At 38.0% G+C, this 13,831-nt stretch overlaps 1 protein-coding gene across 3 annotated transcripts; it reads left to right on the top strand.

Annotated features, from left to right (window-relative positions):
- Window positions 1–5,887: 5,887 nt before the first annotated feature.
- Window positions 5,888–13,821, top strand: LOC111322400 (immunomodulatory peroxidase). Of its 3 annotated transcripts, none has more exons than XM_022925479.2 (10): window positions 5,888–6,002; window positions 6,574–6,707; window positions 7,317–7,920; window positions 8,334–8,577; window positions 9,178–9,359; window positions 10,040–10,344; window positions 10,774–11,357; window positions 11,892–11,921; window positions 12,570–12,758; window positions 13,378–13,821. In XM_022925479.2, exons 2-10 carry the CDS (start codon window positions 6,694–6,696, stop codon window positions 13,638–13,640), a joined length of 2,415 nt encoding a protein of 804 aa, XP_022781214.2. In that variant the 5' UTR covers window positions 5,888–6,002; window positions 6,574–6,693; the 3' UTR covers window positions 13,641–13,821. The 3 variants fall into 3 exon arrangements, with proteins under 3 accessions (XP_022781214.2, XP_088617014.1, XP_088617013.1); XM_088760888.1 differs by having other exon boundaries at window positions 5,901–6,002; window positions 6,664–6,707; XM_088760887.1 differs by lacking the exon at window positions 5,888–6,002 and adding an exon at window positions 6,105–6,123.
- Window positions 13,822–13,831: the final 10 nt, after the last annotated feature.

Here is a 13,831-nt window from a genome sequence, read left to right on the forward strand (position 1 = left end):
GATTGATATTTTATTATTTTAAAAACAAAGAAGTGTTTCACGAAAAGTCCAAAAACTTTGATCTTTTCATCTGTGGAAATTCACTACAGGCAACTGCCATTAGCTTAATCGTTGGGATAAGAGTTTGACTGAAAGTTGATGGAAATATCCACTGGAGAGTTGTTGAACGATACCTTTGTGAACAGCCCACCTAGAACTCTTGCTGTTAGACCATCACTGCCGTTATTAATTGCTGTTGTGTTATTGCCATTGATAAAAGTGCCAGGCTGTTGACATTAATTTCTCGCAAAGCTTCAGTTCGTGGACCGCCGCTGGCGTCGGCAGCTGTGACAGTCGTACGACTGAAAACCCAGCCAACTTGCTTGACATCCTCCGTTGTTTTTCTAAACGATTATGGCTGTAGGTGGATATTGAACCCCAGTTGACGTGACCTGTTAGTTCGGAGATTGTTTTTTCTGGGCCGTGTTCACAGGATTTTCTCGCTTTCGCGTTGTCGCCAGCGAAAGAGGTTTTTCGTGCCTCTCCAAGAATTTATACAGTTCAAAACAAGGATGAACCTCAGGCTCACTTTGAAAAACGCCTTTTTTGTTTTTGGCTCTGTAAAAGGTGACAATGGTTTTGAAAACATTTTAACTTGACTTAGAAACCAAACTTTGTAACAATTTGACGATAGTTGTTATGCTTACGTAGATGCGAAACAATATTACTTAGCCTCGTTTTTAACTCGCAATTCCACGCTAAATACCTCGTTTCCTTAACCAATCAGAATGCGAGATTGTATTCGATCATGCGATTCTATTTTAAATTGAACCGATATCATATTTTTGAACAAGCTTTTGTCAGACTGCCTTACTTGACAGTCCTTTTTCACAAAGTCGAGGAGGAGATATGATCATCCATGGGCTGAAACGAAAAACAAAAAGGCTTTTTGGAATACTGAGAAAATCAATAGCTGGCAGAAGCCACGACGGCATGACGGCCAAGTCACGACAACAACGGCCGTGCTCTCGGACCAAACCAACATACACTCGATTTCTGTTTTGATAACCGTGAATCACATATATCGAGGTTTATTGTAATTTTTTTTCTCAAAAAAAAAAAACCGCAGAAAGCTGAAATTTACATGGCAGTGATAGCATGTGTGTCCTCAACCGTCCCAAATAAGTCACTGCACCTCGACTTTAAATTGTGTTTCGCCCACGCATTTCAACCCACACAAGTTAACTTGGTCCCAGGAATCATAGAAATCAGAGAGCGGTTGCTAAAGGAACAAAATAATTACTAGTTATTGCAAAATGCAAGTAGAAGGAATAGAAACGTAAACAACACAGGAAAAGCAATCGGACAATGAAAAACACTTACAAACATTGTATGATTTTGTGGATACGAAGGACGGAAAACTTAGAGTAGATCGCAGTAAAATAATCGACGTTGATCTCAAGGACTCGGATACTCTAGCGCTAAATTTTACCGAGAGGCTTAAATAAACAAAATGTAATTAAACAGAGCAAAATTATACGAAAAAAGCTAACAGAATATAAATCAACGTGAGTGAAGGAATGCGAAAAACGATAAGAAAAATCCCCTTGCCATACACAAAAAATGTAATTGGGTACGTAAATGGGAATGCCGCACTAACATTGTCCATGGCTCCGCGAACTGTTCACTTCGGCAATGACATGAGTAAATCTTTTTATTACCAGCTGGTCTTTTAAGTCATGCAGTGATTGGTTAGTCTCTGACTTCAATTTTTTGCATAATCATTTTTGAGTTAATTCTCTTCTAAGAAACTCTTATTTAATATATCCTTACTCTTTCCTCAAAATATTATACTTGTGCATTAGATAATATAATTTCCTTCCTTTCCCATTCTTTGTCGAATCTAAAGATTAGTTTTTCGTAGCTCACGTATAGCAGTTTCTTTTCCCTCCATCTTCGTTTCCTTTCTTCTCTTTCTTGGTTACGTTGGAGTCGCATGACATGCAGCCACTGAAGAATCACACCCCCTAAAGTTACAGAATTTTGCTGACCGATAACTGCCGTTGCATAGGACATGGGTGATGATAGCGTTTCGGCGCTTTCATGGGGTGACCTAAAATTTAATCAATAAACTTTTGATTTGCTATCATATGGCGTCCTCTAATATCTTTCTTGTGCTTAATAACTAACAACTAAACTTCTGGCCCCTTGGAGAACGGTCGATAATCTCAATGTTCCCTCGAGTCCGCGACAACGAAACATTCAGATTCTTAGGAAACAACAAATTAACTTCTTCCCTCATGACTAGTCCTTAATTATTTGTAAGCTCTTTAACAAACTTTTCACCCATATGAAAATGTTGGGTCTAATGTGATGAAGTCTGAGCATTCTTTTAAAAGTTCATTCCATTTTAGAGAGAGTTTTGATATTGTCACATAATAGGATACGAACTTGTGTGTTCAGAAAATCACTCGATAGTAGTCTGTAAACATGTGAATGCAAAAACTTCGATTGGCTCGAATATGTAGGTTTGTATTTGTCTGACGTTGTTTGCTTCTGAGAAGAGGTAATGTCTGTGGGCTTTAAGACCCACTAGATTTCGCGTATCATTTAATTTTACTCCTTCGGCTCTAAAGCGTAAGTCTTAAAGGTAAAGCAATACTCTTAATGTATTTTTTATGTTTCCAACGCAACGGGCGTCTTGCATGAAAGAAGGGACCACTTTAAGGTGGAAAGTTTGCCTTTCATGAAACATTTCGCATCAGCTAAATTTTTTGTATGCTGGCCTAAAATAATTTTAAGAGAGGCACTTTATCCTTTCATTTACATCTTTTGAATATTTCTGCCAGATTAAACCTTTGCTATTGTACTGAGTAATTAGCCTCGTGACATATCCACCATACGGTGATAACTCAAGCAAAGAGACTGGACAAAAATTAATAATTCTCCGGCTCTCTTTCCAAAGAAGAGTTCCTGTTTGTTTGTTTTTTAAGTTTTTAAAATAACTAGGAACTATTTTAGGACGAGAATGTCAAAAGAGCAAAGGAAATCTTACTTTATAATTCTCATGGAAAATGTCTTGCCTGGATACGTACCGGGCTTACAAGTCTAAAGCTGAATATTTAGCATATAACATCAATAATTATCATTGTTTGATTTTTCTGGAAAACATCTATATCAGCCACTCAACTTACTTCTCGAGGAACTGAGTTGTTAATTGTGTATTTGTGTTTGCTTTGTTTGTTTGAACACCATATTGTTTATGGAAAAATGCATTAACAATATTTTAAATTAAATTGTCGTTAGAGTTCTTTGGTTACGCAAATGCCAAGAAAAGAAACCTCGGCAAGAGTAAATAATAGTTTTCATTGTTGGGAGACTTTTTACACGCAATCAAACCATACAAACTGCTCCCCTTTTTTTTAGAACAAAAATGTAAAACAAAAACGATGTATCAACATTAAAGACAGTTTGATAAAAAGGTCTGGTAATGTTCGAAAAAAATTTACAAATTCATGTGCAAAATATTTTTGGGTACGAAGAGAACAGAGCATTTATATAATGCTGAGTCTTCGTGATGAATTATCCTAACAGGCAATTCGAATATCACAGGGGTTGGTCAATGTCTTACCGAAATAACCTTTTTCGAACAGTAAATGTCAAAACACATCATTGTCATTCAGCTCCTCACGAAAACTTCAAGAACTTAAGGCTATAAAATTAAACTGCGACAATGCCAAAAAAAAAAAAAAGAAAAAAAAAGAAAAAGAAAAAAGGTCATAGTTTTACGATGTATTCAAATTTCTGACACGAGCCGAAGTGTATCTTGAAATAGCAGATGACTAGTCACAAGCCGTGAGTCTTAACTATATCAGATATATGTATATTGCAGAATCATGCCATAAAATTATACTATTAGGTTAATCATCCTTGAAATCGCACCCTTCGCAAAGTTGAATTAAACACGTACTCAACAATGAAATAAGTTTGCACTTTAGACGCAGTCAACTATTTTTTTGTCTCCATATTTTTTCTCTTATAACGTTCAGTCAGCTGCTGGAAGAGGAGAAGGATCATCAGCATTTAGTTAGTATATATATACATATAATTGTAATTCAGTAGATTAAAAGCCAGTTATCGATCATTTGAAGACGTTCCGCGTGATATATCAGAACCGTTCGTCACCTCGATATTGGTATAAATGGCTCATTGACCAAGCGTGAGTTCTTTTTTACGTTTTTATAGACCAAGACGAAGTCGAAGTTCATAGAAACGCAAAAAAAGAACTCGGCCAATATCTAGCCATCGTGACCGAACAAGCTTGGTCAATAAAGATTTTATTATGGAGCAAAGATAATTCGCTTCGATAGGAATTAAGAACGACTTGCTTACTTCGAGAAAGAAAACCAACCATGCTTGTAGCACAATAAATCTAAGAGGGTCGTTTATTACTATAACATTTTTTTTTTCGTGTTGAATGTCTACTGCCGCTTTTTGCGATTTCGTCGCCGACATTGTCCATAAGTTACGAACTTGGTTAGTCCGCTGCACGCACTTTTTTCTTGCTCGGGATCAAAGTGGGCAGTCTCGAGCGAGCAAGATTGGCCCAGGTGATCTTGCCCGCTAGGCCAATGAGAACACAGGATTCGCTTCATTTTGCCTGCGGGCGCGACCATCCATATAACAACATAATAACAGGGGCTGTTTGTGCCACTTGAGAGTACTTGTTCAATATAAGTCTTGCAACGTAGAAAAACATTTCTCTCGAAAACGCATTTTTCTATCATCGAAAAAAAGAAGAAATGAAATCAGATACAAGCGAAAGGAGCAAATAAATAAACAAACTAGACTCACGCCATTGCGTAGCTCATGATAACGCCTAAAAACGTTTGGGGGATTCATCTAACTAAGTATATCCTAGAACAATTTTTTTTCTCTAGTAAGTAGAAGTTGATGCATTCTCATAGCTAAAAGATTATTGTCTTTGCAAAGTCTCTTATAAGGGAACTAAACGCCGATTGAGAGAGAGACATTGGAATTAGCTATATTCAGGGGATCTTGTATCTGAACACTTTGGTGTGGTTTACGTCATAAACACGATTATAGAGTATTGGAGGTTGTTATACTTTTTACCTCTAAAGTTAATTTAAAAGGTCTTGTACAGAATACGTCTTACCACCTGGATAAACTCTCCTTTAGAGAACGCATTTATGTAATATCGAGAAAAAAAAGAATTGAAATCAGGTAATAATCAAAAGAGGGAACAAATAAACAAACTATACTCTTGCCGTCAGTTCGTGATAGCGCCTGGGTGCACTAAATACATCCTAGAATAAAATCTCCTCTCTGGTAAAGAAGTTAATATATTTTCACAGGAATCAAAAAAGATTAGTGTCTTCGTGGAGTCTCTTATAGTGCTCGAGATAATGAATTGAAGCACCTTGGTGTGGTTTACGTCATTAACACGATGATGTAATATCATTAGTTTTTATACCTTCTTATCTCTGAAGTTAAGACAAGTTAACCTGTAAGCCCAGAGAGAATAAAAAATTGGAGAGTGGATTATTAAAAGGTTATTGTAGTTTAAAGAAATGGAAATTTTACATACGGATGCATGAACTTAGTAATACCGTTCTGTTTTTGAGCATTTTCCTGATCGATTAATTTTTTGATCAATATATTTTATTTTTTGCACGAGATAACGGTTATTGGAGCTCGTTGCGTCAAAAAACAAACAAAACAAGAATATTGCCCTGGCGGATGTTACACCCCGTCTTGCTTTTACGTTAAATCAACAAAGGATCAAAAATAAGCTTAGATATTAGCTCTTGACGTCAATATACTATTGTAATGCAGCTGCTAAACTTTGCCCATACTTACTGATTAAGAGTATTTAAGCGGTATTATCATCTCATCTCGCTACTATTCGCCAAGGGGTTCTCTGCAGAAGACATCATTTGGGGAAGAAATCTTTTAGTTCCAACTCGGATTATCAACTCGATCTTCATCCATTCTGACCGAAGGTACAACAAAGAAATCTGTTGTTCTAATCTTTTTTTTTCCGTCTGTTTTCTTTAAGAGGTCGTTGTTTGTTCTTTCAATGAGAAGGAATCTCTTTATGATCCGCTACCAAAGGGGAAGAGGGTATATTGCAAGATATTAGATATTGTTTTAAGATCGTAATGTGTTTTATCCACGGGATGTATTTGTAGATGCGATGCGGTCATCACTAGCTGGATATATAATTCTTTTAGTTACTTTTTTAAGTCTGTGTAAGGATTTATCTATAACGGGAAAATTGAACTTTTCAGTTGCAACCTTCTCTCATATTAGAAAAAAAAAAAAAGAAACAGTTGTGACACTCTTTTGTTACCGACTTCTCTTAATGCTTTCGTTTCGTGCGAGTATGGAATGACAAAAAAAATATCTTTTAAAAAATGTATACCGAAAGGGGGAGACCGAGAAATAGTCCTTGTTGACAATTAAAACCTCGCGAGACCCATTTCAAGTTATAACTCTAAAATGATCATGACTTCAATAGTAGGGAAGTTTTTTTCTCTCCCTCTCACATATTTTCTTCTTTTTTGTTAATAGCGATATAACCGTGGCACGACACTGCAAGAGTGACAACCATAAAACTCGAACAACTAAGAACTCTTCCACGTGATCTCATTCCGCTCACAGGTGTAAAGTAAGAAGCTGCCCAGACGCAAAATGCGAGAAACAAGGTACAGTGAAAATATTAATACCACAAACTTTGACTTGATACCTGACCTAGGAAGGATTTAAGCTTCTGAAGCATTTTCTTAAACAAACAATTTAAAACAATGCATCTGACTAAGTTCATGGCAACCAATGACTGTCACTTTCTCTTACCTTCTCTACCTGATATCAACTGCCCGGAAGCAAGATGCATGAAGTCTCCATTGATATATTCAATAAAGAAATAACAGTTGTCCTACTGTAATACGTTGAATCGATCATATTGGGTCAAAGAGCGTCTCATGAGCGGGCTCTTTTGCAACAAATATTATGTTGGTTCAGGAGAGAAAGCGCGATCTGGAATTATGATTCGTTGGAACGCAGAATCGCCTGGAGAGAAATAGTCTTAACATGGCGTAGACAACTAATTTTTTTTTACAGCGTCCTTATGTGATCTGATGTTGAATATTTTTACGTTGACTACCACAGCGGCGCCTCCTCGACCCCTTTCTCCCCACCCACCCGCTATGAACTCTGACTGTGCGCGTTGAACGAAGCTTCGTATTCAATGCTATTGCTAAAACACGCTGGCGTAATATTCCTCCCTTATACTGATACCTGTGTCTCTTTTGCAGTTTCATCGTTAGACTGCTTCTAATTTTTGCTGTTTTGGAAGTACGATGCAGTTCTTATGTTATGCTATCAAGCCCTGAGCAGGATCTTGAAGATACGCTTCTTTTACCAAACTGCAACCGTCTTGACGTGAGGCAAAATTGTATCAGAGGCTCTCAATTTCGCACCTTTGACGGCACATGTAACAACCTCTGCAATATAACCAATGGAGCAGCCGGTTCGTCATTTCTACGTCTCGAGGGTCTCAATCCTCCCAATACCTTTCAGCAACCTGGCAACCTACCTCGAATTAAATCCGTCAATGGTGGTTTGCTCAGAAATGCAAGAAATATCAGCAGAATAGTCTTCAACAACACAGACGCTAACGTAAACGACACCGCTCCAAATTTTACCCACGTGACAATGACCTGGGGGCAATTTTTGGACCATGACCTGACCCTGACTCAGCTGGTCCCTGATGTGGAGTGTGGAGTGAACAATGCACCGTGTCAGGAGATAACAGGATGTACCAACCTCGACATCCTAGAAGGAGATGAGCTTCTTAACAATAGGAGTGCAAGATGTATTCCACTTAGGAGAGCCAAACAGAGTAAAGATGGCGAGCAGGTAAGTTTGAAATGACAAATTGTTGTTTGTATGTATATCATAGTTTATGACATTGTGTAAAATGCCAGTCAGTAATCCCAGGTAGTAATGTAACTATGGGATTCCTAACTCCCTACCCCTTATCCCTCCTCCCCCCTCTCCAAAAAAAGTAAAAAACTCAATAAAATTTCCTTGAAAAATCGGTGGCAAAAATGAAGTAATATTTAGACACGTATAATAAGCTTTAAGGTCTAGCCTCCTCTTAATCCTCTCCCGGATAAAAGAGCCAACATCGCAACTTCTGACGTTAATTATTAGATTTTGCAAACTTTCTTTTTATCACTTAGAAATAGCATGCAACTTAAATATAAAAACTCCTGGCTGAATGCCTGCACTTTGGTGCCATTTTCAATGTCTCTAATATTCTATGGCAGATGAACATCATTACATCTTACATTGATGGTTCACAAGTGTATGGCTCAGACAAAGAAACAGCAGAGAGCCTGCGCGACCCAAGTGATCGCAGATTTCTGGATGTGAGACTATTCGTAAAAGCTGCATCAGGGCGGCAGTGTGGGTTGCTTCCATCCGCTGAGGAAGAAGCTTTTTGTAGATCTCCTAATCCAATGGACAAACCTTGCCTCCGTGCTGGCGACGAAAGAGTTAATGAAAACCAAGGTAAGCCCGAGATTTTTAGACGTTGTGACTGCTCTCCATTTTCTTCAGTTTTAAAGCTGTATTTCGCTTTTCTCATAAGAAAGGAGATTAAGGGGGGCATCAAAATCCGCCTACCAGCTTTATTTTCCGACCCATCTTCCGTTATTTTCGGTGTAATCTGAAACTGCGTCGCTTTCGTAGCTATTAATAGATTGGAAAGTATTATGCGGATGGATGTGTATATGTGTACGTTTATCTTTTCTTCTTCCGCGTTTTCATTCAACTTAACGTCATCTATCCTGTATGGCTTAGTAGTATCATAAAATTCCAAAACTACAGCCGATTTAAGTTTCATGCTCAGATTAAACATCCAAACTATTGAAATCTAAAATCAGTGTTAGCATTTTATGCTGGCTTGTTATCCACCATATTTGCTGAACTTGCATATGTTGTGCCGAACTTCACTTTCCGGGCCTTTTCAGGGCCAATCCAATTTTTCCAAAAATCTAACCCTCCCTCATCCCCCACCCACTCTCCAACGATTACCACAGTTAAATGTTAAATAAAGACAATTTTACAATTAATGCTCACTCTACAAAATGTTTTTCTTCTTATCGTCAGGCTTAATGGCAATGCACACGTTGTGGGTTCGAGAGCATAATCGCATCGCCAAAAAACTGATTGAATTAAATCCAAAATGGAAAGTTGAAAAAGTGTTCCAAGTGGCAAGGAAAATCGTGGCAGCAGAATTACAACACATCACTTACAACGAGTGGCTAAAAGTGTTATTCAGTGATACTGTGGTGAGTCACGGTTACATGGTTAGATATAAGGAAACCTAATACACTGTCGTCAGTTAACTGACCTGTTCGGCTTTTCTCCGGCTTGTGTCCAAGTTTTTGAAACATCGACCTTAATTCTGAGGCACTAATTACAGTTTTTAGTTTGTATGTTAACTGTTTGGGTGCTTGAACATGAGCTAAAAGGGTAGTTACTGATATGCAAGCGTACGAGTGGTTCGCCGGTCTGAGTAGTCTACGGGAATAAACCACCAAAAAAAGTGTAGCCACTCGTGTGGTAACCAGCTATGAGAGTTTGTTGGAAAAATAACAACGGGTTTACACGAAAAAGGTGTTCAAATTCTGCGATACTGACCTGGCCGCCGTTTTAGCGTAATTATTTGAACGAACGTTACCCATCTATTATTGAAAAGTTCGTGTTCATGTACACCAGTATCGCGCCAAAATGTAATGAAATGCATGACACATGTTCCTTTAAGAATTCTCAAAGTGTTCGTGCAGTCTCTAATTCCTGACTAAAGAAGGCCTTAGTAGTTATTGTGGGTTTTCTCCTTTGGATTGTGTTACACCTCAGTCGATTACTTTCACCAAAATATTACGAAGAAGTGGAAAACAAACAAAACGTTGTATTTTAGAGAAGATCTTGTTTTGTTTTGTTTTTGATATGTGGCTTTGTGCTCTAGCTGGAAAGGGAAGGTCTGTTGTTGGAGCCACCAGGAAAATTCTTTACGGGATACAATGCATCGATAAACGCAGGAATCTTGAACCACTTTGGAACTGCAGTTTTGAGAGTGGGCCACACCCTGATTCGATCAAGATTTAAACTAGTCACCAATTCAAGAGTGAAGCGCTCCAGTAAACGTTTTTATCTCGGAAGTGTTGGAGTGGACTTTTTCAATCCAGCCTCCGTGCTACTGGGATACAAGATCAACTTCTTTGGAGAACTCTTATTTGGTCTGGTTAACGAGTTAGCTCAGCTCCCGGATAAGTATGTATCAATACCATTTATATTAACCGTTGAATTATTCGTGCCTTCTGATTGGTTCTTAAGTATAGATGACGTCAAGTAGGTTCTATATTGTCGTGTTTGTGTTCACCAATCGATTACAAAACACATCAGAATGCTGTAAGAACATACCTGACAAACTCGACTGCACTTCTAGTGCCACTTTTTTGTTCTTATCAATTTTTATTTAACGAACAGGAACTCAGCAATTTGAAAGCTTTAAGCACTTTTCAGAGCAACTTTGACGGTCCTACATCATGACAATGAATGTAAACCTTCTCCTGATGAAACAACGTCTCTTGAGAATACTTGTTATCGTGTTTTTAAGAGGAGTTCTCAAAATCTCACCGATCCAAGGTCTTTAGGTTCAGTAGAATAGTTACCTCAACCTGATGGAATGTTCTTCCTTAGGAACTTTGTCAACATCATAAGAGAAGGTCTAATCATAGAAGGACCAACTATTGATGGTATTGTTGGCGACCTTCCTGCAATAAACATTCACCGTGGTAGGGATCATGGCTTACAAACGTTTGTAAAATTCCGAGAGATTTGTGGAGCAGGCCCAAGCAATAACTTTGGTCAACTTCGTAATACCATAAATCGCCCAGAGATCCGGAAACTGAGAGAAGCTTATGACAATGCGAAAGACATCGATCTGTTTGCAGGTGGCATCCTTGAGTACCCCACTCCTGGAAGCGTGCTAGGTTTCACGTTCACCTGTCTTATGACCAAGCAGTTCAGACATCTGAGACATGGTGATCGGTACTGGTATGAAAGGAATGACCCTATCACCGCATTCACACTTCCTCAATTGGAAGAGATACGAAAGTCGTCACTGTCGCGAGTATATTGTGACAATGCAGAAGCCGTGTTCTTTATTCAGAAAAATGCCTTTAAACCCTCAACTAGTAAAAACGGAACCAATCCCGTGATAGACTGTGACTTCATTCCCAGAGTGAACTTAGAAGTATTTAGAGAAGAGGAAGAGCCCATAGGTAGGACCCCGTTAACTTTGATTAATACAACAAAAAATGCATATTTCGTATTCTTAATTCGCATCTTAGAGCGAGTCATTTGGCAAGACCATTTTGGAAGACAGTATGGAGTGTCCTAGACTCTCCACTGTCTTTCAAGGGATGTAGCTGGCTAGAGAAAATATGACTTATTACAGAAGACATAATAGCCCAGAGAAATTCTGCACATGATTCTCAGTATTACATCTGTTTAATGCCAATCGAATTTTCTTTAAAAAAGATGACAATTTCATGAGGCATATAAAGTCTCTCACTAAGGTTTGTTAAATTGATCGCGCGCCACTGCGCAAAGAGATGAGTTTCACCATATGCGTTTAGGAAGTAGTACCATGTTCATTTTATCTAATTTTGAAGTATTGTCCTGTCTGCTCTTTAGGTGCAATGTAACCTTTGCACCGTACAGACATTATTTGTCAACTTTCATGTATCCTGGCGACATTTGAAGGGTCTCATAGTATCAAACAATAATTGTTGCTTTCTCATCACTTTCCTCAGGAAAATTACCAGAACTACCCATTGTGCAAGGTATGTGCATTATTCTGTACGCAAGGGTTTGTTATGACGTGATCGCAACTGCCAACACTAAAATCTGTCATTATAAACTAATGCACAGGGGTATCCTTGTTGATGAATACGCTTGATCAAAACAGAAAAAAGAAAATAATCTCACGGCTAATCTTTGATAAAGCAAAAATCAAAACTTACAATACATGTAAAGTAACACTGTTCGATTTAAGCATAGATTGGTAAGCTTGCCTTTTTGCATTAAAAAAAAAAGCTAACGGAAGCAAAGGTTTTTTTTTCATAACTTTACCTCCTTCTTCCTTGTAGCAATTTTTTTTCTTTTCGCTGGTTTTACGATGATTTTTCGCAAAAAGACAGTTTGTCTCTTCACAAGCGGCCCTTAAATACTCTCACCAAATCCTATGTAGTTCATAACGACGAGGGCATATTTCCGTTAATTTTTTAAAAAACGCAGAAAAACTCGGTTTTTGTCTTGGAAGGTTATAAACCATTAAGCCATGTCCGTACAAAAATATTGGGCATATACAGCTGGCAGTCTAAAAAAAGGCGATTCTTAAACCTGAATAAGTATTTTTCCCACCACATTATCATCATCACGATCATTGTTAACAACGTCATCGTCATTATTTGTAACTTTATTTTCTCAAGATTGCCCTCAGGAATTTGTTCCATTTAATGGCCGTTGTATCAGATTCTTCGTTAGCCCTACTCCAACATTTGAGAATGCAAAATCATTTTGCATGAACTTTAAGACTGAAGACAATAAACCGGGAGATCTAATCGCGATTCGATCTCTGGAGGAGAACAATGAGGTGGTTTCTCTTGCCCCTGAAAATGGTACGTACTATGAAAACACGTTGTACCAAACTTCAGTAATGATTACTTATCTTCTAGAAGGTCAATTTGGTGAAAAATCCAGTTTTTAATGCGATAAAACCTCAAGATCCAAATTAGATTAGAGGAAAAAAGGAGGGGAAATAACAGCGTTATTTTCATTTTGTTTATTCATTTTGTTGTTCCATCTTTATTATTTTTTTCAACGTCTCTATTCCCGAAGGTTCTCATTGTGATTGCTCGTTTAGTAAACATCGTCACTCTTTTCTGACCTTGTTAGAAAAAAAATACCCCTCTAAGGAGATCATGTCCAAAATAGCTTCAATGGGGACTCAAGGAAGACAAGCTCTCGACTAAGAGACTTTCTATAACTCACCCATTTGTTCTGGCGAGGTGCTGACGCTCGAAACTTTACTTCTAATCACACTTTTCAATGGCCAAATTACTTTATCAACATAAATGACATTTGACATAATTTGATCGAACCAAATTTCATCTATAGGAAGTTGTTTTGGTGGAATTGATTGATCTTGCAGCTCAGAGCAGAGAATACTATTGAGGGGATGATTGATGGTCAATAATGAGACATCTCTTCATCTTTTCATTTTTTTTTTCATCTTAGGGCAAAGATATTATATCGGTGTAACAGACTTGGAAGAGGAAGGTGTTTTCCGCCTAAATGGAGAAACAAATGCCGCTCCATTTCTTAACTTTCCGTCAGACTTTCCTCGAGATTTGACAACTGAAAAACAAAATGACTGTGTTGTGTTATCAACGCATCCGGATACCACTTTTTCACTGTGGTACACGGTGCCTTGCTCTAACAGCTGGGCTTTTATATGTGAATGTGAAGGTCCGTGCTTTGAGTCCACCGTGGCGATTTAAATGAAGAATTGTAGACTGCCTATTGAGTCATTCCGTAGAAGAGTCAAGCTTTAATGTAGATAAATATGATCTAAGTCTTCAATAACGCCGTGACATCATAACAAGTGTAAACTTTAATCAAGTGGCATAATTATTAAGTATCCACAATAAATCATCGCATGATTGCGGGAGTAAAAGTGTTGATCATATAT

This window comes from Stylophora pistillata, chromosome 5 (genome assembly GCF_964205215.1).
Source record: "Stylophora pistillata chromosome 5, jaStyPist1.2, whole genome shotgun sequence".
Lineage (NCBI taxonomy): Eukaryota > Metazoa > Cnidaria > Anthozoa > Scleractinia > Pocilloporidae > Stylophora > Stylophora pistillata.